This window comes from Balaenoptera acutorostrata, chromosome 4 (assembly GCF_949987535.1).
Source record: "Balaenoptera acutorostrata chromosome 4, mBalAcu1.1, whole genome shotgun sequence".
Taxonomy (NCBI): Eukaryota; Metazoa; Chordata; class Mammalia; order Artiodactyla; family Balaenopteridae; genus Balaenoptera; species Balaenoptera acutorostrata.
The window spans coordinates 148,829,429-148,853,314 of record NC_080067.1 but is presented as its reverse complement, the minus strand read 5'-3'; the positions used below and the strand labels follow the sequence as shown (position 1 = coordinate 148,853,314).

General features: G+C 44.3%; 1 protein-coding gene across 6 annotated transcripts in view; it reads right to left on the bottom strand.

Annotated features, from left to right (window-relative positions):
- Nucleotides 1-23,886, bottom strand: part of PDE9A (phosphodiesterase 9A) — a 99,483-nt gene that overhangs the window by 29,862 nt on the left and 45,735 nt on the right. For all 6 annotated transcript variants that reach the window (XM_057545498.1, XM_057545499.1, XM_057545500.1 and 3 more), the window contains exons 5-6: nt 1,279-1,333; nt 310-380 (exon numbers count right to left, since the gene is read on the bottom strand). In XM_057545498.1, coding sequence (XP_057401481.1) covers nt 310-380; nt 1,279-1,333 — 126 coding nt within the window. The remainder of the gene's footprint in view (nt 1-309; nt 381-1,278; nt 1,334-23,886) is intronic.

Below are 23,886 nucleotides of genomic sequence, written 5' to 3'. Positions count from 1 at the left end.
AGACCCTGTCCCAGGGGCTGTGCTACGATCATAAGGACCATGTTGTAAATTACTGCATACTTATAAGATGGCACTTATAACACGCCACATGTTACTGAGTTACTTTTAAAATAGAAATAAAACACTAAAGATTCATCACTGTTCTAGTCCTTGTTAACTTCAGAGGTAAGTTTCGCGCATTTCCCAAAGAAAAGACATTTGCTGTCAGCCTCACCTCCGTTGCCATCACCAAGTGCCACGGTTTTAAGTGGTTACGTTAAACAGAGGTTAAAAGACAAATCAGCGAAAGGGAATCAACATGCCACTCACATTCAACGCGCTTCTCTAGCACTGCCAAGTGATGTGCGACTTCAGCTTTCAGTTCGTTGATTTTAAATGCTCTAGGAAGGAAAAAACAAAACAAAACAACATAACTCATCAAATTCTCCAAGTTAAAATGGGTTCAGCCAACATCTGCTGACTCCCTGCCGTGGTGAGGCCTACAGGTGGGCTGGTGAGGAGCTCGAACAGAGGAGCTGCTTTCAAGGAACTCACGGGAGTTGGGGGGGGCGCGGTGAGGGGGAGGAGGAAAAAGACACACCCTTGAATTATCTCAAAGGTGTATTTTCCAAGATGGGAACGTAGAGCAGGTATGCTTACTTCCCCATACGTGGACAGTGAGCAGATGCTCTCCAGGGAGGACCGGGTCCTCTGCTCACAGTGGGCACGGTCCAGCCCCACACCCTGCCCTGCCGGGCACAGACCACCTCAGGGGACCTGACGCCCCCTTCTCCGGGCTCCAACCCATTCAGTTCAACAGCTCTTGGGCTTTAAGAAAATACCCGACGGCCTTTCCCCATTTTAACTACCCTCGGGCAGTAAGGTGCCGCAGCGAGGTAACTGGGAAATGGAAAGCACTGACCCAGAACCGGCAGGATAACTCAGAATGGAGAGGAAGCCGCACAGCTGCACAGGATCTCTGTGAAAGCTGTCAGTTCTTGTAGGTTGAAGTCCTAGCCCCAGAAGAGCCAGCTGGGAAAATTACCAGCAACACGGGCCCTCGTTCTGAAAACACCCGCTTGACACGGTCTGTGGCACCTGGCGAGCGTTTCCTGGACCCCATCCAAGCTGGCTGAGGTACGTAAGTCCCCAAAGGATTCCACTGGGGAGGCAGCTTCTGGGGGCGAGTGATGTATCAGAGCCTGCCGGCCAAGACAGCCTCAGAGCAAGTGGCCCACCCCAGCCATGAAGAGAAAAAGCACCCAGGTCTGGAGATGACGTATCTAGAAGGTTCTGTACCTTGAGAACTGCTCTGCCACCTGGGTCAGCACGCTCTGGATCAATTCTTCCTTCTCTGCAGACGAAGAAAGAAAGACTGATGGACAAGGGCACGCTGTGCGGACCACGGGCTGAACCCGCACGTTGCGGGCAGCGGCGCCAACGCCGCGCCAGGGTGCCGCCCGGGTACCTGGAGGGATGCTCTTTCCCTCCTAGACTGCCCTCAGCGGTGCCCGGGCAGAGTAAGCAGGGCTGAGGTCCTCCCGCGCTCAGCACCAGCCACAAAGAGCAGGCAGGACTGGGTCTCTAAATACGGGACACCTTCATGTGGGGCCCTGGCCCATCTTACGGGGGGCGATTACCATGACAAAGCGAGTTCAAGGCACATGTTGAGTGCAAACAGTGCTCTCACGGCAGCGCCCAGGGAGAGGAAGCAGGCGGGGTGAGCAAGTTCGTCCCTTTGTTGCCTGGCACATAAAACCGGGCTGGGTGGCTGGTTTTACAAGGTTCAGGTCCCAGGCTGAATATAACCTGCCTGTTTTCCTGTTTCCTGACCGGGCCCAAGGCGGGATGCCTCATAGGAAGGTGTAGACCGCGCGGCACTGTTCCAGCAACTCCACCCTCTGAGGAAGGGAGGGTTCTCCTCCTGGATCCAGATGGCCATTTAGTTCACGCCCTGAAATGCTGGGGACCTAAACAAGGCCTCCTCCTGAACTCATGTCATCTTCTATATTGACTCTAAAACCAACGCAAGTCAAAACCAAACCAAGCCTGTCCAGACAAACAAGAAACCTTGATAATCCAATTTGGCAACAGGGCTGAAAAGCTAAAAATGATCTAGTGTCTTCGTTTCTAGGAGAAAGATGTTCATCACAATGTTATTTAACACAGTGAAAACTGTAACGGCCTATATGCCCATCAAATGCACATCACTTAGAGCATATAAATGATGGTATATCTGTACTGTGGAAACATATTCTGCTATTAGGAATAACACCTTGGAAAATGTTCATGTCTATTTTTAAAGAAAAAAAAAATGGTAGTACAGTGTGATCCCATTTCTGAAAACTTGGGAGGATACATTCCAAAATAATAATTGTAGTTGCTTTTTGGTTGTAAGATTATATATACACTTTTTTCCTTATTTTTGTTTCTCTATATCTAATACATTTCTATAACAAACATATGTTAATTTCATAAAAGTATTTTAAAAATTAATCTAAATTAACCTCTTGGACCTTATTCCTTCACTTGCCAACAGAAAGGGTGGACCAGATGACCCAAGGTTTCCTCTGGCTTTAGCATTCTATGACTTGATGAGAAGAAGGGAAACAATGTCTTGCTGTATCTCTTGGAAATATAAGAGTAAAAATGTCAGCCAGGAAACTTCATTGAGCCATATGTTGAGCTGATCCAAGTTCTATCCTTCAGAGAGGCCCACACCTATCAGGGAAGAAAGATGGTGACTCCACTGACAAGAATCACCAGAGAGAAGGTTTCACAGCCCTCCTCGGTGAACTCAGCAGGATTTTAGATCACTTATTCTGAAATCTTTTGCACAGCAAAGGAAACCATAAACAAGACGAAAAGATAACCCTCAGAATGGGAGAAAACATTTGCAAATGAAGCAACTGACAAAGGATTAATCTCCAAAATATACAAACAGCTCATGCAGCTCAAAATCAAAAAAACAAACAACCCAATCAAAAAACAGGCGGGGGCTTCCCTGGTGGCGCAGTGGTTGAGAATCTGCCTGCTAATGCAGGGGACACGGGTTCGAGCCCTGGTCTGGGAAGATCCCACATACCACGGAGCAACTGGGCCCGTGAGCCACAACTACTGAGCCTGCACGTCTGGAGCCTGTGCTCCGCAACAAGAGCGGCCGCGATAGTGAGAGGCCCGTGCACCGCGATGAAGAGTGCCCGCGATGAAGAGTGGCCCCCACTTGCCGCAACTAGAGAAAGCCCTCGCACAGAAACGAAGACCCAACACAGCCAAAAATAAATAAATTAATTAATAAAAAACAAACAAACAAAAAAAAACAGGCGGAACACCTAAATAGACATTTCAGCAAAGAAGACATACAGATGGCCAAGAGGCATGGGAAAAGATGCTCAACATCACTAATTATTAGAGAAATGCAAATCAAAACTACAATGAGGTATCACCTCGCACTGGTCAGAATGGCCATCATCAAAAAATCTAGAAACAAATGCTGGAGGGTGTGGAGAAAAGGGAACCCTCTTGCACTGTTGGTGGGAATGTAAATTGATACAGCCACTATGGAGAACAGTATGGAGGTTCCTCAAAACACTAAAAATAGAACTACCATACGACCCAGCAAACCCACTACTGGGCATATACCCTGAGAAAACCATAATTCAAAAAGACACATGCACCCCAATGTTCACTGCAGCACTATTTACAATAGCCAGGACATGGAAGTAACCTAAGTGTCCATCAACAGATGAGTGGATAAAGAAGATGTATATATATTCCATATATACAATGGAATATTACTTGGCCATAAAAAGGAATGGAATTGGGTCATTTGTAGAGATGTGGATGGGCCTAGAGTCTGTCATACAGAATGAAATGGGTCAGAAGAGAAAAACAAACATCGTATATTAACACATATATGTGGAATCTAGAAAAATGGTACAGATGAACCTATTTACAGGGCAGGAATAGAGATGTAGATGTAGAGAACGGACATGTGGACACGGGTGGGGGAAGGGGAGGGTGGGATGAATTGGGAGATTAGGATTGACATAAATACACTGCCATGTGTTAAATAGATAGCCAGTGGGAACCTGCTGTATAGCACAGCAAGCTCAGCTTGGTGCTCTGTGATGGCCTAGATGGGTGGGATGGGGGGAGGAGGGGAGGGAGGTCCAAGAGGGTGGGGATATAGGTATACATATAGCTGATTCACTTTGTTGTACAGCAGAAACTAACAGCATTGTAGAGCAACTATACTCCAATAAAAAATATATAAATAAATTTTAAAAAGTTTAAAAAAGTAATGTACCACATAACCTTCAAGAGTTAGTGATCTGTCTCAGAGTCTTGAGATATATTTAAAAGTCTATCAACGGGGGCTTCCCTGGTGGTGCAGTGGTTAAGAATCCGCCTGCCAATGCAGGAGACACAGGTTCAAGCCCTGGTCCGGGAAGATCCCACATGCCACGGAGCAACTAAGCCCGTGCACCACAACTACTGAGCCTGTGCTCTAGAGCCTGCAAGCCACAACTACTGAGCCCGTGTGCCACAACTACTGAAGCCCATGCACCTAGAGCCCGTGCTCCACAACAAGAGAAGCCACTGTACTGAGAAGCCCGCGCACTGCAACGAAGAGTAGCCCCTGCTCGCCGCAACTAGAGAAAAGCCCGCACGCAGCAACGAAGACCCAATGCAGCCAAAAATAAATAAATTAATAAATAAATAAATTTAAATAAAAATATGTTAAAAAAAAAGTCTGTCAACGACTGCAGAACACACATTCTTTTCAGGTGCCTACGAAGCGTATACCAAAATAGACCATATGCTGTCCACACACACACACACAAAAACCCGCAACAAATTTAAAGGAACTGCAACCATATAGAGTATGGTCTCTGACCTTTAAGAGAATCAAACTAGAAATCAGTAACAGAAAGATAGCAGGAAAATCTCCAAACACTGTGAAGCTAAACAACACACTTCTAAGTAATACCTGGGTCAAAGAGGAAGTCTCAAGGGATATAAAAACAGACATGGAACTGAATGAAAATGAAAATACAACACATCAAAATTTAGCTGTGGGACACAACTAAAGCAGTGCTGAGAGGAATATTTATAGCACTACATGCTTGCATTAGCAGAGAGGAAAACCCTCAACACAATAATCTAAGAACCTAGAAAAAGAAGAGCAAAATAAACCTAAAACAATAGCAGAAGGAAGGAGATAATAAAAAGCAGAAATCTATGAAATAGAAAACAGAAAAACAATCAGAAAATCAATGAAACAAAGGGCTGGTTATTTAAAAATATCAATAAAGTGACAAATCCCTGGCAAGACTAAGAAACACAGAGAGAAGACACAGATCACCAATATTTGGAATGAAAGGGGGGATAGCACTACAGACCCTGCAGACATCAATAGGACAACACGGGAACACTACAAACAACTCTAAACACATAACTTTGACATCCTAGATGAAAATGGACCAATTCCTAGAAAAGTATGAACTACTACACTCATCCAATATGAAATAGGTAATTTGAACAGTCTGTATCTATTAAGGAAACTGAATTTCTAATTTAAAAACTCCCTCCACGGAAATTCCAGGTGCAAATGGTTTCACTGGAGAATTCTACCAAACATTTAAAGAAGAAGTAATACAATTCTGAACAATTTCTTCTAGGAAACAGAAGAGGAGGGTACACTTCCCGATTCATTTTAAGAAGCTAGTATTAACCTGATACCAAATCCAACAAAGACAACAAAAAAAGAAAACTACAAATCAATATCCCTCGTTAATGTGGATGCAAAAATCCTTTACAAAATATTAGCAATTAGAATTCAGCAAAATATAAAAGTAAAACTGATAAGTGAGTTCAGCAAGGTCACAGGATACAAGATAAATATACAAAATTGATTATATACTAGCAATGACCATAGAGACACTGAAATTAAAATCACAACACCATTTACAAACACTTAGAAAAGCTCAAACAACTTAAGTGTAAATATAACAAAGCATATGCGGAAGCTGTGTGCTGAAAGAAATAAAAAAAGATGTATAAATGGTGAGACCTACCATTTTCATGGTTTGAAAGACTCAACATAGTAAAGATGTCACTTCTCCCCAGATTAATATATAGATTTAGCACAATTCCTATCAAAACCCCATCAAGATTTTTTGTAGAAATAAACAAGATTATTCTAACATTCCCATGAAAATGCAAAGGAACTAGGATAGCTAAAACAATCTTGAAAAAGAAGATAAAATGGGACAAATCAGTCTATCTGATTTTAAGACCTATACATAGCTAATAATCAAGACTGTGACATTTGTGGAATGTTAGAGACAGATAATAGAACAGAGGACCCAGAATGATACCCACACAAATACGCCCAACTGATGCTTGACTGATGGGCAAAAGCAATTCAATGGTGGAAAGATTGTTTTTCCAGTGAATGGGGCTGGAGCAATTGAACTTTCACAGGCAGAAAAATAAGCCTCGAATTAAACCTCACTGTTTATATAAAAATTAATGCAAAGTGGACCCTGGATGTAAAATAGAAAACTATAAAACTTTTAGGAAAAAAAATAGGGGAAAATGTTCAGGTTCTTGGGCTAGGCAGAGAGTTCTCAGACTTCACACCGAAAACACAATCCATAAAAGGGAAAATTGATAAACTGGGCTTCATCAAAAGTAAAACTTTTCCTCCGAGAAAAATCCTGTTAAGAGGATGAAAAGCTACAGTCTGGGAAAAAGATATTTGCAAACCACGTATCTGACAAAGACTTGAATATAGACGATGAAAAGAACTGTCACAACTCAACAGTGAAAAACAGAACAACCCAATTTGAAAATGGGCAGGACACACGAGCAGACATTTTACTGAAGAGAATATATAGATGGTTGACAAGCACATGACAAGATGCTGAGCTACATGAGTCACTGGGAAATGCAAATTAGAACCACACTGAAATATCACTGCACACTTATCAAAAAAGCTAAAATAAAAAAAAAAGTGACAACCCCAAATGCTGGAAAAGATGTGGAGAAACTGGATTACTCACACATTGCTGGTGGGAATGTAAAACGGTACAGTTATTCTGGAAAATGGTTTGGCAATTCCTTAAAAAAACTAAATATGTAACTACTGTATGTATGACCTAGCAATTGCCCTCTGGGGCAGAGAATGAAGCTGGTACACGATGTTCAGAGCAGCTTTTGTTTTTAATTGCCCCAAACCAGAAATAACCCAGATGCCCTTCAATAGATGAATGTATAAACAGACTGTATTCCGGCCACACCATGAAATATTACCCAGTAATAAAAAGGATTGAACTTGTGACACACCTAACAACCTGGATGCATTTCCAGAGAACTATGCTGAGCGAAGAAAGTCAATCCCCAAACTCACCCACTGGATGAATGCATTTATAGAACATTCCTGAAATGGCAAAAGTATATAGAGATGGAGAACAGATTAGCGAGTGCCAGGGGTTAAGGAGGGGCGGGGAATAGAAGGGAGGGACCTGGGGGAGGCTATAAAAGGAAGGCTCGTGTGTTGGGGGGATGGAATGCTCTGTATCTGGACTGCATCAGTGTCAACAGCCCGGGGGGTGATATCTTACTACAGTTTGAAAGATGTTACCACTGGGGGAAAAAGGGTAAAGGGTGCCTGGGTCTCTCTGCCTTTTTTCTTACAACTGTATGTGACTCTATAATCATTTTAAACGGTTTAATAAAAAATTTAATAGAATGGAAAGAAAAAGTTAAGGGGGAATTTTCCCTTGGACTTTTGAGGTGGGCTCCGTTGAGCATTATAGGATTTTGATGCCGAAATTTAATTTCCAGCCCATAGCAGTAATAACGCTTCTTGCTACTTCATCCCATACCTTCCTGCTCCCAGCTCAGTCCAAGGCGTGGACACTGGTATTCCGGTCCACGTAATAGCTACACCTCAGCCCATGTGCCACCCGTGACAACAAATCTGATGTCCTCCGAAAGGGCACAGGCACAGAGGTGAGCTGGCAGCGAGAAAGCCTCGGGGCGCCACTGCTGTGTATGTGATTTCGCCCTGAGCCACCTCTTCAGATGCTGCGCAATCTGCATTCTTTTGCAAGGCGAAAAGAGTGAAAAAATGCCTCTATGCGAAAGGCCAACCACACCCACACAACCATAAACAGAGCCTGATCAGGAAGTGGGTGCCTCCCGCCACCCCCCACCCCCTGCACCCCAGAGCACTGGCATTCCTGCCTCGGGCCACTGTTTCCTCCCAGGGGAGTTCCGAATTTAAAATTAATTGACTTAATGTGTGTAAAGTACTCAGGACAGTGCCTAGCCCGTGGTGAGCGCTCCTGTGTTGGCTGTTGGCTGTTGCTGCTGCTATTACGTTGCAAGTGTTATTACATCACTACGGGTCCCTGACACCCACAGGTGTTGTTATTACATCACTAAGCGTCCCTGACATCCACAGGTGTTGTTATTACATCATTAAGGGTCCCTGACACCCACAGGTGTTGTTATTACATCACTATGGGTCCCTGACACCCACAGGTGTTGTTATTACATCACTAAGGGTTGCCAACAACCATAGCTGTTGTTATTACATCACTAAGGGTTGCCAACAGCCATAGCTGCTATTACGTCACAGATGTCATTACATCACTAAGGGTCCCTGACACCCACAGGTGTTGTTATTACATCACTATGGGTCACCAACAGACACAGGTGTTGTTATTACATCATTAAGGGTCCCTGACACCCACAGGTGTTGTTATTACATCACTAAGGGTCACCGGCAGCCGCAGGTGTTGTTATTACATCACTAAGGGTCACTGGCAGCCGCAGGCTCTCTGACACCTTCTCTTGCTTTGAGTGTCTTCCCTGGTATGTGCACTGTCCCTGGGGTGACAGGCAGAGCTCTGGGGGGACCAGGTCCAGGCTGAGAAGCAGCTGCATCCTTCCTGCGCTGTCCTGAAGGTGCTCTTCATTCCCCTAGAAGCCTCAGATAGCCCTAAACCCCTGGATCTGGGGGCAACAAGCAGTTTTCAGTCACAAATATTAGTCATGCCCAAGCTTGGTGGCCAAACCACACCCTATCAGAAAAGTCTGACAGCATGTGGGAAACCCATCTATCTTCTAGATGCTACGTGGCATATATCGAATTTTAAAAATCGAAGCATAGTCAAATGTTTTTGCTTTGCAAATTTTAAAATAGCTTTAAGAGTAACCAGCCACAGCCAGGGATGCTGGCAATTCGGGGTTGGACATGACTGGGTCTTTGGGGTCTCTCTGGATCTCAAAGTTTTTGAGAAAATTGGGAGAGAGGAAGTACGATTGAGAGAATGGGAGTCAGCAGGATGATTGCTGGTCCACAGGATGGAGGCTGAGGGGGGAGCCAGCCCAGAGTTACGGGGGACTCACGTGCTCTCCAGAGAAAACTCCGCTCCATGAGAACAGCTGACGTACCATCAGAAGTGTCCCTGAACCTAGGACACGCTAGCGAACTTCCAGGACACTGCTCCAAGCTCACCGTGATTTACTCCTAGGCACCCACAGCTTTCATAAAAGCAGAAGATTTAATAAAGGCCAAATGGTCAGTCGTAAGCACAGAGGTCTCTGCAGGCTTATCATCAGCCTCTTCAGGTCTGGGCTGCTTTTTCCCTGCTTCCACCTGGATGGGCCTAGCCTAGATATTCTGGCAGCCTTATCTGGCTGGTCTCTCAGGTGACGGGCCCCGACGGGTAAATGCTGGGGCTGGCAGGGTCTCCCACACATTACAGAAGAGTTTAATTTAGTTCCAGGACAATCTTGAAGTCTGGCAGAATCTGAGTCCTGTTTTAAGGATGCTGCCAGATCAGTCCAGCTTCTGGCCATGGATCTGCACCAGGGTGGCCCCAGGACCTTCCCCTGGAACAGAACCGAGGGGTCTGGAGCAGTCCACCCTGTGGAGATGGGTGCAGAACTGCCTACTGGGGTTTGTGGGCAGGATTCCGCCCGTGGGCTGGCAGGACAGGCACCCTCCCCTGTGATGTTCCGCCAGCTGTCCCCATGAGTGGCCAGGACAGCATCTACCCCCTCACCCCCATCCTGCCCTTCCCCGATGCCAGAGGCTGTTGCCCGACTCCACGTTGGCCTGCTGCAGACGCTTCGAGGAACCCGCCTCCACCTCTCCCAGCCCTTCCAGGAATTGTTTACTTGTTTCAGATAAATCCCGAGTCTCTGCAGCACAGAATGACATAAAAATCTGTTTTAACTGATCGACAGGACATCCCAACCCTCTCATTCCTAAAGGTCAGCTTGAAGGTGATGCCCTGATTGGCTAGGCCAGCCAGCTGATGGGCATATCTCTTCCCACCCCGTGCTGGACAAAACAATGACAGCCATGGCCATTCCTCCATTCTCTGTACACCTGAGCTGGTTGGCACACGTACCTTCCTCCCCCGGTGCAAATGGAAGCAAACACAGCCCTAGTAATACGCTGGCTCCACACCTGTGCATGCAGGGAGGGGCCACTGGCACGGGCGCCTGAACCCCAACCCCCAGTGGTGCGATGAGAGGACTACCTGGGGTCCATGGCGGGTCCCAATCTCTCCTGATACGTCTGCAACTGTTGCACAACATTGCTATTGTGTCTCCACGCTGTTAGTATGATGTGTGAGCTGTCCGACCTTATCTACCTCACCTGAAGCCCTGAGCATCCTTCAAAAAATACATACTTAACAGACACCCTCCCAAAGCTTTTTTTTTTTTTAAAAAAACATGGATATCCCTTCAGAAAGTGGTGTTTTGCTTTGCATTAGGGAAAATCACCCCCATTACTCGGCCCAAAGAAACACCCCAAGGCCCTGAAGATTGGGGGTGCGTTTATTTCCACGGCTGTGTGTAGGAAGGGCCTAGAGGGGACTCCCTCTCTGTCCCCTCCTGCCCCTCCTTCTGGGAGGTGGCACTGCCCCTCTCCAGGAAAGACGCGGGGGAACTCACCTCTGCCCCACTTTTGCTCTCCTGGCCCCTCCAGCCAGAAAGGATGTTCCAGCCCTGGGCACAGTCATCGGCAATTCACTGTTTATGGATGTCATAAAGTAGACGTGCAGAAGGGGGACGTTTCCTTTACAACCCAGGAGCACAATAAAATGATATGATTCACAGTGATCTGGCCTCGCTCCTTAAAGGAACAGGTGCCCTTTCCACGGTCTGTCCTGTCGAGAAATCACCCTTGTTTATCAGCGGCCAAAGGGACGTCCCAGGTGACCCACGGTGTGACTTTGACTAGATGCTTTCGCCTCCTGTTAGCCATTCAGATGTGACAAAGAAAGCAAAGTGGACCAAAGGGTCCTGGCGACCGCATCTGACATTTGGAGAATGTCTCGTAACTGTCTCGGCCGAGTCCTCGCAGGATCACTGCAGACTCGCCGGACCTCTGCGGCAGGGATTGGATTGTTTTCTTTTCCCCGTTTGCTTTTGGAGCTGGGATTTGTACTCTGCATAGTTGAGTTTGATCTCAGATGTTGGATACAATTCCTCCCTATGCCCTCCTCTCCGCTTAGGCTTAGTTTTGAGAAAAATGCTTCGGAGGGAGAAGCTTGTGGGACAGCTAGCAATGCAATTTTTCTTTATTGTTCTATGGATTGCAACAACCAACACAATCTTTATGGAGCACTTTCTAGGTTCCAGGCACTGTTCTGAGTGGTTTGCCCATATTGATCATGTAAGCCTCCTACGAGCTCGAAGTGGCTGCAGAGAGAAAGCCACGGCACGACACGGCCAAACCCACCTTGCCCCCCCCAGGCATGTTCCCACGTAGGACTGCAGAGATGGGCAGTGTCGCACTGAGCCCAGGGGGCAAAGATATTCTGCACTCTGGCCTCCTCCCTGAGAGCCACCCCTCCTCCATGGTGTGGTGGGGGGTTGGACTTTTCAGGGAGGAGGCCACGGGCGTGACGTTCTCTTGAGGATGCCCTCAGAGGAATCTGAATTCGAGAACTAGCAGCTGATTGACTATACAAGCTGGAGGGACTTTGCCCATTATGTGATAACCTTGAATGTCTCAGTGAGGGGACACTCTGTGGGAACATTTAATTACGGTGAAACCGAAGGGAGTCAAGTTCATCGTCAAGTTCATTGCGTCTGGGCTTTGCCGGTGTGTCACATGACCCCAGAAGACCGGTGTCAGGGAGAATTCTGTCAGGATCAACTCCGATCCAATAAGATGATCGAAGGTGGTTCACACGACAGGAGGGCTCCTGTAAAGCTCTATTAAGAGACTGAACCCTTTCTGAGAACCATCTGTGGACGTTAACGTTGCACGATTGCAGAGGCTGCACAAGATAAACTAAAAACAAAAAAACCCAGATGACGCAGAAGTTGAAATGAGCATGTCCTTATAATTGCCTTTTATGTGGCAAATATAAGTACATTCAAAAACTAAAGAAAAAAGATGTCAGTAAGTAGTAAACAGACAGGGGATCTTAAAAGAGGAATCCACGAATAAGAACAGAATGAAATTGTTGAATTAAAAAATGTATCTGGGGGGGCTTCCCTGGTGGCGCAGTGGTTGAGAATCTGCCTGCCAATGCAGGGGACACGGGCTCGAGCCCTGGTCTGGGAAGATCCCACATGCTGCGGGGCAACTGGGCCCGTGAGCCACAACTACTGAGCCTGCGTGTCTGGAGCCTGTGCTCCGCAACAAGAGAGGCCACGATAGTGAGAGGCCCGCGCACCGCGATGAAGAGTGGCCCCCGCTTGCTGCAACTAGAGAGAGCCCTCGCACAGAAACGAGGACCCAACACAGCCAAAAATAAATAAATAAGTAAATAAATAAATAAAGAGGATGCATTTCAAAAAAAAATGTATCTGAAACAAAAAATTCACAGATGGGTTTATAGCAGTTTGGAGTGAGCAGCAGAGTCAGGGAATTGAGGACAGATCATTAGGAATTCTCCAATCTGAAGAGCAAAAAGAAAAAAAGGTTAAAAAAATAGCAGAGCCAGTCACACGAGGGATAAGAGCAAACTTTCTAACATGCATGTAATCAGTCTCAGAAGGAAAGGGGTGAGAATGGTGCATAAAATACACTTAGTGAAATAATAGTGGAGAGTTTTACAAATTTGATGAAAACACATTTATATACCATGGAAGCTCAACAAAGGACACCAAGCAGGATAAACAAAAAGAAAACCAGGGCACGACACGGTCAAAGTGCTGAAGCCCAGAGATAAAGGAAAAACACCTTGAAAGCATCCAGAGGGAAAAACGGGAATGATATGATTCACAATGAAATGATTCATTTGCAGGGGAATGAGACCATAAAAGCTGACTTCTCAGCAGAAACAATGGAAGCCAGGAAAAAAAAAAAAAGAAAGGACATCTTTAGACCTCTTTTAAAAAACAAAAACAAAACAAAGTTCTGAATGCAGCATTCTACACCCTGAAATATGTTTCCAAACGAGGGCAAACAGAGACATGTTCAGAGAAGCAACAGCTGAGAGAATTAGTCACGAGCTGTTCTGTGCTTTAAGAGATGCTGAGAAAAAAGAAAATTTTTAGGCTGAAGGGCTATAACACCACTCAGGAGTTGGAATCTACGGGAAAAAAATAAAAGCACCAGAGATGGCAAATAGGTAGGTAATTACAAAAAATTTATTTTTGTTTCTTTTCATTATTTCTTCAAAAGACAGCTGGCTGTTTAAAGTAAAAATTTTAATACTGTATTATGGAGTTTATACTGGGTGTAGATGATCTTAGTTGCTCTGCCTGCTCTAAGAGACTACCAGAGACTCGGTGGCTTGTAAACAACAGAAATTTACTTCTCACAATTCTGGAGGCTGGATGCCCAAGATCAAAGCACCAGCAGATTTGGGGTCTGGTGAGAGCCCACTGCCTGGTACACAGATGGCCATCTTTTCAGTGTCTTCACAGGGCAGAAGGAGCGAGGGAGCTCTCAGGGGTCTCTTTTATTAGGGCACTAATCCCATTCATGAAGGATCTGCTCTCATGACCTACTCACCATTCAAAGGCCCCACCTCCAAATGCCATCACATTGGCGGTTAGGATCTCAGCATGAGAATTTTGGTGGGGCGGGGGGGGGACGCAAACATTCAGTGTGAAGCATAGATGTAAATTGTATTGCGGCAATAGCTCAAAGGTTGTGGGGAGGAATTTTACTGTTGCAAAGTCCTTACTTTTTATGTGAAGTGGTACAATATTAATTTTAACTAAGCTAAAAGGTTAAGGATGATTTAAAAATGGGCAAAGATCTGAAAAGACACTTTGAGAAAAAAAAAGATACAGATGTCAAATAAACATGAAAAGATGCTGAATATCGTTAGCGAATTGCAGATTGAAACCATAATGAGATACCACTCCACATCTATTAGTATGGCAAAAATCCAAAACCCTGACACCACCAAATGCTGTTGAGGATGTGGAGCAACAGGAACTCTCATCACTGCTGGTGGGAATGCAGAACGGTGCAGCCACTTTGGAAGGTATTTTGGTGGTTTCTTTTTTTCTTTTAAAAACATTTTAAAAATATTTATTTATTTAGGTTGCATTGGGTCTTGGTTGCGGCACAAACGGTCTTTCGTTGCAGTGCATGGGCTTCTCTCTAGTTGTGGCGTGTGGGTTTTCTCTTCTCTAGTTGTGGCATGGGGGCTCCAGAGCGCGTGGGCTCTGTAGTTTGCAGCACGCAGGCTCTCTAGTTGAGGTGCGTGAGCTCAGTAGTTGTGGCGCGTGGGCTTAGTTGCCCCGCGGCATGTGGGATCTTAGTTCCCCGACCAGGGATCGAACCCGTGTCCCCTGCATTGGCAGGCGGCTTCTTTACCACTGGACCACCAGGGAAGTCCCAGTTTGGTGGTTTCTTACAAAATTAAATGTATGATTCAGCAATTGCACTCCTGGGTAGTTACGCAAAGGAGCTGAAAAGTTATGTCCACACAAAACCTTCCCACAAATGTTTATAGCAGCTCTGTTCATAACTGCCAAAACTTTGAAGCACCCAAGACATCCTTCAATAGGGGAAGGAATAAATCAGCACTAAGACGAAATGAGCTATGAAGCTATGAAAAGGCATAGAGGAACCTGAAATGTATAGTACCTAGTGAAGGGAGCCAATCTGAAAAGGCTGTAGACTGTATGATTCCAACTACGGACATGCTGGAAAAGGCACCACTCTGGAGACAGTAAAAAGATCCGCGGTTGCCAGGGGTCTGGGGGAGGGATGGATGAACAGATGGAGCACAGAGGATTTTTAGGGCAGAGAAACTACTCTGTATGACCCTGTAGTGGTGGATGCAGGTCATTATGCATCTGAAAACCCACAGACTGTATAACAGAAAGAGTGAACCCTGATGTAAACTATGGACTTTGGTTGACAATGACGTGTCAGTGTTGGCTGACTGACTGGGACAAATGTAAAGCTCTGAGGCAGGATGCAGATGGTGGGAGAGACTGAGTGAGTGTATAAGGAGGGAATATGTGGGAACTCTGTACTTTTCACTCAGTTTTGTGTTTTTATTGATCTCCAACAAATAAAGTCTGCAATTAAAAAAAAAAGGTTAAGGATGCATGGTGAAATATAACAACCAACTAAAAATAGTGCATAAAGCAGAGGTAAAGAGTCAATAGAAGAGGGACTTCCCTGGTGGTCCAGTGGTTGAGACTCCACCTTCCAGCGCACCGGGTACGGGTTTGATCCCCGGTCGGGAAACTAAGACCCCACATGCCTCGTGGCCAAAAAACCAAAACATAAAACAGGAGCAATATTATAACAAATTCAATAAAGACTTTAAAAAAAGAGCTAATTTCTTCCATTAAAAAAAAAAAGAGTCAACAGAAGAAATAAAATAGAATACAAAAGTTTATCCAATGAACCCAAGAGAAGGCAGAAGAGGAGGAACCAGGAAACCGAACCCAAGATCAATAAAAAAACAAATGGCAACATGGTAGATCTAACCTCAAGCATATCAAGAAATACCTTACATGTAAATGAACATAGGAAGAAATAACACCAAAATTACATAAAATCTTTCAGAAAACAGAGAAGAAAGTAAATCCCCCAATATGTTTTATAAGGCCACCATAACCCCACAATCAAAGCATGACAAAGACATTACAAGAAAAAAGTTATAAGCCAACATCCCACATGAGCATGGACACAAAACTCCTTAACATATTATTAAAAAATAAAATCTAGCAATATATAAAAAGGGACTACATCTTACATCAGGGTAAAGGTCCTGTATACCCTTTGTTAAATTTATTCCTAAGTATTTTCCTAGGGACACTTCCTGGGAATACAAGTGGGGTTATCCCAGAAATGCAAAGTTGTTTTAACATTCGAAAATCAGTCGGTATAATTCACTGTCTTAACAGAATAAAGGAGAAAAATCATATGTTATCCCAGTAGAGGCAGAAAGAACACGTGACAAAAATCTAACACTTATTTATGATGGAAAAAACCATTAGAAAACTAAGAATAAAAGGAAACTTCCTCAACCCATTTCAGTCGATGCACAAAGAACATCTGATAAAATTTAACACAGAATTTTGTCAAAGAAGATTTGACCAAAAAAAACCTCTTTGTAAACTGGGAGAAGAGGGCATCCTCAATCTGATAGAGGGCATCTACAAAAAAACCTGCAGCTCACGTCACACCCAATGGTGAAAGAGTGAATGCATTTCCCCTGAGGTTGGAATGAGGTAAGGTTGTCTGCTCTCAGTCTTATTTAATTGTATTGCAGTTTCAACCAATGCGACAAGACAGGTAAAAGAAATAAAATCCAAAAAGACTGGAATGTAGAAAGTAAAACTGTCTTTATTTTTAGAAGATATGATTGTCTCTATGGAAAATCCTAAGATTCTATGAAACAACTATCAGAACTAACACATGAATTAATAAGCAATGTCACAAGATACTATGTCAATACACAAATATCTGCTGTATTTTCATAAATGAGGAGCAAACAAATGGAAAATTACATGAAGATCCCATTTACAATAACACCAGAAAACAGAGAATGCTGAGGAACAGATTTAACAAAAGATATGCAGGACCTCTATTCTGAAAGCTATAAGTGTTGCTGAGTGGAGGGATGTATCATGCTCATGGTTGGAAGACTCAATATTGTTTAGATGTTATTATTCCCAAATTAATCTATATATTGAATGCAATCCCAGTTCAAGTAGAGAAGCCTTTTTGAAAGAAATTAACAAGTTGATTCTTTATTCTAACATTTGTAGGGAAAAGAAAAGGACCCATAGAACCAAAACAACCGAAAAAGAAGTACAAATGTGGAAGATTACCGGATTCCAAGCTCTAGCAATTAAGCCAGTGTGGTCTTGGTGTCAGGACAGACAAACAGACTCATGAAACAGAACAGGGAGTCCAGAAAGGGACTCACACATACAGAGTCAATTAATTTTCAATAAACATGCCAAAGTGGTTCAATGGAAAAGGAAACTCTTTTTTAACAAGGGATACTGTGACAACTGGGTGCATGTATGGAAAAAAAAAAAAACCAAAAAACCATCAACTCCTACTTCACACCATATACAAGATTAATTTGAAATGGATCACAGATTGAAATATGACAGCTATAACCCTAAATTTCCTGAAAATGTACCTTCATGACCTTGGGGTAGAGAAAGGATTCTTAAAGAAGACACAGAAAGTACTACACATAAAAGAAAACTTGTTCAATTAACTTCATCAAGTTAAAAACTTCTGCTCATCAAATGACCTCTTTAAGAAAATGGAAAAGGTAAGTCACAAACTGGGAAAAGATACTTGCTATATATACATCTCACAAATGAATTTTATCCAGAATATATGGTTTCCTATAAACCAGTGATAAACACTAATACAACAGTCTAAAAACTGCACAGAAATACTTGGAACAGACACTTCACGAAGATATTCAAGTACCCAATAAGCACAGGAAACCACGCTCAACAATTATTAAGTCATCTGAGAAATGTAAATTTAAACCATAGTGAAATATGATTCTACGCCTACTTGAGTGCCTACATTTAAAAACATTGAGAATGCCTAGTGTTGGGTTGGATGTGACAACGGGATCACTCATACGTTACTGGTGGGAACATAAATGGTACAGCCACCTGGGAAGACAGTTTGGCATACGAACCAGCAACATCACTCCTAGGTATTACCCAAGATAACTGACAAATATGTCCATGATAAGACGTGTACAATGTTTACCGTAGCTTAACCCCAAACTGGATATGTCCATCCACAGGAGAATTAATGACCAGTGGTGAAGTGCTCATGAAATAGAATACTACTCAGCGATACAAAGTAAATAAACGACATGCATGAACCTTAAAAACATGATCCTGAGCGAGAGAACGCAGACACAAAAGAGCTCACTCTGTGTGATTCCATTCTCATGAAATTTAAGAACAGGAAAAAAGCAATCTGTCTGTGGCGAAAGAAGCAGTGGTTTCTCATGGTGCGTGGGAACAGATTTGAAGACAAGCACAAGGGACTTTTTCTGGGGCGATGGAAACGTTCTTTGTTTTGACTGGTGTGGTGGCTACACGCGTGTGCTCTTTTATGGAAGTTCATCAGATGGTACCATTTATGTCTGTGCATCTCACCGCACAGTTAGAGGGGACACGGATACGTGTGTGCCTGGTTTTTGTAGATGCCTAGCGGCGGAGAGCGTTTGCTTCCTGTTTGAACTTTTGCTTCCTAGAGGTTCAGTCAGTCCTCGGTATCTGCAGGGGATTGGTTCCAAGACCCCTGCCCCCAAGGACAGCAAAGTCGGCTGATGATTTTGGTACCCTTAGTCGGCCCTCCGCATCTGTGGATGTGGGACCTGCGGACACCAAGGGCTGACTGGACCAGATTCTGTAGTCATCACATGCCGATTCTGTGTCCGGTATTACCAGAAAACAGGCCACCCGCCTCCCTGACAGTGATGTGCTCAGTGTTCCCGCTGTCGCCTAGACCACCCCAAGGAGCAGGTGAACACGCAATTCCATAAAGCTAAAGAAAACAGAAGTGTGCTAAGCCCCTAAGAGACATCACGGGAGAAGAGGAGCTTTCATTTTATACACTGAACCCTTTTTGTTTTCAAAAGAATACAAGTAAAGATGACTAAGGCTATGACGACCAAGCTGTGGGCAATGAAACTGCACTGAAAATAGAAAATATTATTAAGAAGCATTGTTATTTCTCCTAAGCACCATGCTCGTGCTCAAATGTCAAGCACGAACGTGACTGGCAAGTGAAAAGGGAGCCAGCCCTCCATGTGTAGTTTCAGACCTTAGGAAGCAGTCCTGGCTCCATGAAAATTCAGCAGTTCCGGAGAGACACAGCTTCAGCCATGCAAACATGTCCTCTAGGTCATTTTAAATGATAGCACCATTTAGCGAGCACTCCCCAAGTAGCACGCACCGTGCTAAGCATTTTGTATGAATTACTTCATTTATCCTCGTAAGAACCATGCGGGTGTGTATCCTAATTCCTACTTTGCAGGGTAACTGCGGTGTAGTGTGGTCAGTCGCTTTCCTGAGACCACTTCACCCAACTGACACCTGAACGAAGGCAGCTGGACGGTCCCTGCTTCTTAGGTTTGGATCTTCCAAAGCCGACCTGGAGACAAGGAATCAGGTGCCATCAGGGAACGTGGAGGTGGTCCCAGGAAAGCTGGCGGGGGTGTGGGGAGCGGAGGAAAAGCAGAGAAGTGTGAGCCGATGAGCAGGGGCATCTGGGCTGATCGTTCTGGGGTCCCTTTGGGCAACTGCATATTCGATGCGTGAACTGTCCCCACCGCTCCACCCAGGGGCAAGGAAGCCAGACACTTGCCCGCGGCTCTCTCTCTGGCAGGAGGACCGTTCTCGGGGCGTCAGCCCTCAGAGCTTCCCGTGCAGAGGGAGTCCACAGGCGGGGGACTCAGAGGAGGAAGCCCTTAGTCTGCATGTGCTCTTTTCTTAGACCCTTCCTCCCAGGTGGCTGGGCTCTTGTTTTTTTAATTGAAATATTTTATCTAACCCAACTTATCTCAAAAATATCTCATTTCAACATGTATCATTCCTAGGAAAATTTGCCCACACCTGTTCACAACTGCATCATTTACATTAGCCGAAAAGTGGAAACACCCAAACTGTCCATGAGCTGAGTGGAAAAACACCACGTGGCTCTTCCACACAACGGGATGAGCGCTGACCTTCGCTACAACACAGAGGAACCCTGCCTACATCAGTCCAAGCGAACGAAGCCAGGCACAAAGGGCCACGTACTCTGTTACACGACACGTCCACGACAGGCCTATCCAAGGGGAAGGAAGGCAGACAAGTGGTTGCCAGGGAACAGAGTGAGGGGATGGGAGTAGGTGCTGGCAGCTATGGGGCTTCTTTTGAGGGTATGGAAACCTTCTGGCATTGGAGAATGGTGATGGTTGCACAACGAGGTGCATACACTACAAACTACTGAATTTGTGCATTTTAAAATGGTGGATTTTATGCTGTGTGAATTACATCTCAATAAGGAAACATGAAATATAAACATTATTCATGAGATATCTTACATTCCTTTTCTCCATACTGAGTCTTCAAAATTCAGTGTGTATTTTGCATTTATATCTGCAGCTGGACGGGGGCTGGCCTTCTTATACACGTGGTGGCTGGGTCAGGACTGGCCCGTCCTTCTCTTCTATGAAAAGTCATGTTTTTCACAATACTCTTCTCTTCACTGTTTCCTAATATTGAAATAGCAAAGCAGGAAGACTGGGGCATTTCTGCACTGCCCGGCCCCACCAGGACCGCTAGGAGCGTTTATTGAAACGTGTGACTCAGAGGGTCAGCAAAGCCGGCGGGTCCCCCAGGAAAGGCCAGGCCCACGGGCCCCGGCAGCTGCATGTAAGTCTGGACACAAGGTTCCTGAGTCCTCTCCTGAGGTTCTTTTTCCCGCCATCGTGAATGCGGCCTGGCGACTGCAGTGCCGGTGGGGCTCCTTACAGGCCCTGACTCAGGGCTGCATGGCCAGGACTGGTTACTGAGCGGGGGCGAAGGCCGAGAAGCTCCGGGAAGCCAGGCCAGGTGTTGATGGATGGGAGATGGAAGGCTATTTCCAGAGAGAGAAGCTCAAAGAGTTAAAGACTCCTATGAGCAATTCCCAAAGGGCAGAGAGTCACACAAAACCCTCTTTCTTCTTCCTCTAGCAAGGACTGTGCAAACATCTGATCACGCTGCCACGCCCCACAGTCTTCCTCTCCGGAAGCTCATCCCTGTCCCGTCCACCTGCTCGGCTTGTGTTTTTCCCCTTTGTTCTTCAAAGGGACCCTCTTCTGGATGGTGTCAAGTCGTCAGCGTCCGTCGCAGGGAATTCTGTCCCCCAGTGTGGTGTCTTAGGGCTCAGTCCTCGGTCCCTCCCTTGCTGGGGAGCTCATCAGGCCCATGGCTGCAAACACCACCCACACCGACAGTCCAGTGTCACGTTGTCACATCCCCAGCTCAGGTGTGACGGCTCCCCTAGACACGTCTACCCGACATTGATGTCCAACAGGCAAACCACACACCACCCCCACCCCTCCGCCCTGAGCCCACGTCACCCTCAGCTCACACCCTCACGGGGCTGCTGTTCCATCCTTTCTGTGGCTCAGGCTGGACCCCCAAGACTTCTCCGACTGCTCTTTCTTCTACATCCCACTTCCACTCAGTCAGGAAATAAGCCTGGTTCTTCCTTCAGAACACGCCAGGATCTGATCACTTCTCAACACCTCCCCTGCCCTTCCCACATGGGAATCCTGGCACCAGCTCCTCATGGACCTTCAAGTTCCCACATGACCTGCCCCCAGCATCCTCAAACCTCATTTCCGAATGTCTGAGCTCCGAAGTGCTGGAGTCAGGAATGCTTGGTGGTCACCAGGACGTCAGTGGAGACCCCACAGGGGTGGTGCCTCAGCTGCAGGACGGAACTCTCCCTGGAGTAGGGGTTCTCTAGAACCGTCCTAGCACAGCTAAAAGACAGGTCTCAAAGGCATCAAACTGATTTGTAAGTAGCTTAACTGTCTGCCAGGACAGAGCCTATGCTCTTTAATGGAAGAAAACAAAATCCAGATGATCCACAACATAACAAAGAGGCAAACATGAATATACAAAGACATGAAGAAAAAAATATAATTGTTGAAAGCAAAAAATGATAACAGTGTATCAGGGGGTTTAAAACATACGTAGGAGTAAAATGTATGACATAAAGCACAAAGAATGAGGAAGGAGAAATGGAATCATGCTATTCTGAGAGTCTTGCATTATTGTGAAGTGGGGTAATGAAACTGAAAGGCAGACTGTGATGAGTCGATGATACATATTGGAACACCAAGAGCAGCCAGCCGCAAAGAGATAAGACAAAGAAGTACAGTTCATAAATCAAGAGTGGAGGAAAAAAAACATTGAATTAAAAAATGCTCGGTATCCAAAAGATGTAGAAAGAGTGGAAAATATCAAAAAGAATAATGAGACAAATAGAAAATGAGTAACAAGGTAGTAGATTTAAACCCAACCATATCAATAATTACTTTTAATGTAAATGGCTTAAAAACTTAATTAAAAAGCTGAATTTGCCAGAACTGATAATGCCACCTATAAAAAATCCACTTCAAATATAAAGACATTAAAAGTAAAAAGATGGAAAGGGATATAGCATAGGAGCACTAAGCTTAAGCAAGCTGGAGTGGTTATAGTAACATGAGATAAAGAAGACTTGAAAACAAGGAATAGTACCAAGGATAAAGGGCAAATTTTCATAGGAATAAAGGGGTTGATCCATCAAGAAGACACAACAATCCTAAATAAGTATGTGTCCAATAACAGAAATTGAAAAGCATGAAGCAAAACCTGAGAGAACTGAGAAATGAAACAACACATCCACAACAGAGTTACATATTTTAATACTCATCCTTCAGTAATCAATAGAATGAGCAGACAAAAAATATGTAAAGATACAGAAAACTTGAGCTACACTATTTATTAACTTGACCTAATTGACATTTATAGAATCTTTCATCCAGTAACGACAGTACACGTTCTTTTTTATGTGTACATGGACCAGTCACCAAGATACACCATGTATCTCAATAAATCAAAAAAGACTTAAGTTACATAGTCACAATGGAATGAACAGAAATCAGTAACAGAAAGATAACCGGAAAATACCCAAATATTTGAAAATTAGATAATATACTTCTAAATAACAAATGGATCAGAAAAGGAACCACAAGGTAAATTAGACAATATTTGAAGGTGAGTAAAAATGAAAACACAACACATCAAAACTTATGAGATACAGCTAAAGTATGCTTCGAGGGAAATCTCTAGCTTTATATTACTATATAAAAAAAGAAAGATCTAAAATCAATGATCCAAGCTTCTGCCTTCAGAAGCTAGAAAAAGAAGAACACATTAGATCTGGATGAGTAGAAGGACAGAAATAATAAACATAAGAGAAGAAATCAATGAAATAGGAAGCAGGCAAACAATAGAGAGAACCAACGAAACCTATTTCTTTGGAAAAAGAAATCAATACAATTTATAAATCTCTAGTTAGACTGATCAACTTAAAAAGGGAGAAGATATAAATTATTAATATCTTGAATGAAAGGGGGAATTTCACTACAATCCCCTAAAGAGGGTAACAAAGACATATTTCAAACTACATCATACCAGTATATTCTTAGATAAAACTTAGGTGAAATGGACACAACTTCCTAAAATTAATACCCAAATAAATAGAAAACTTGAATGTACCTATTAAGTTGAATTCATAATCTGAAACCTTCTCAAAAGAAACTCCAAACACAGATGGATTCATTGGTGAATTCTATTAGACATTTAAGGTAGACATAATGCCAACTCTATACAAACTCTTCCACAAAATAGAGGAGG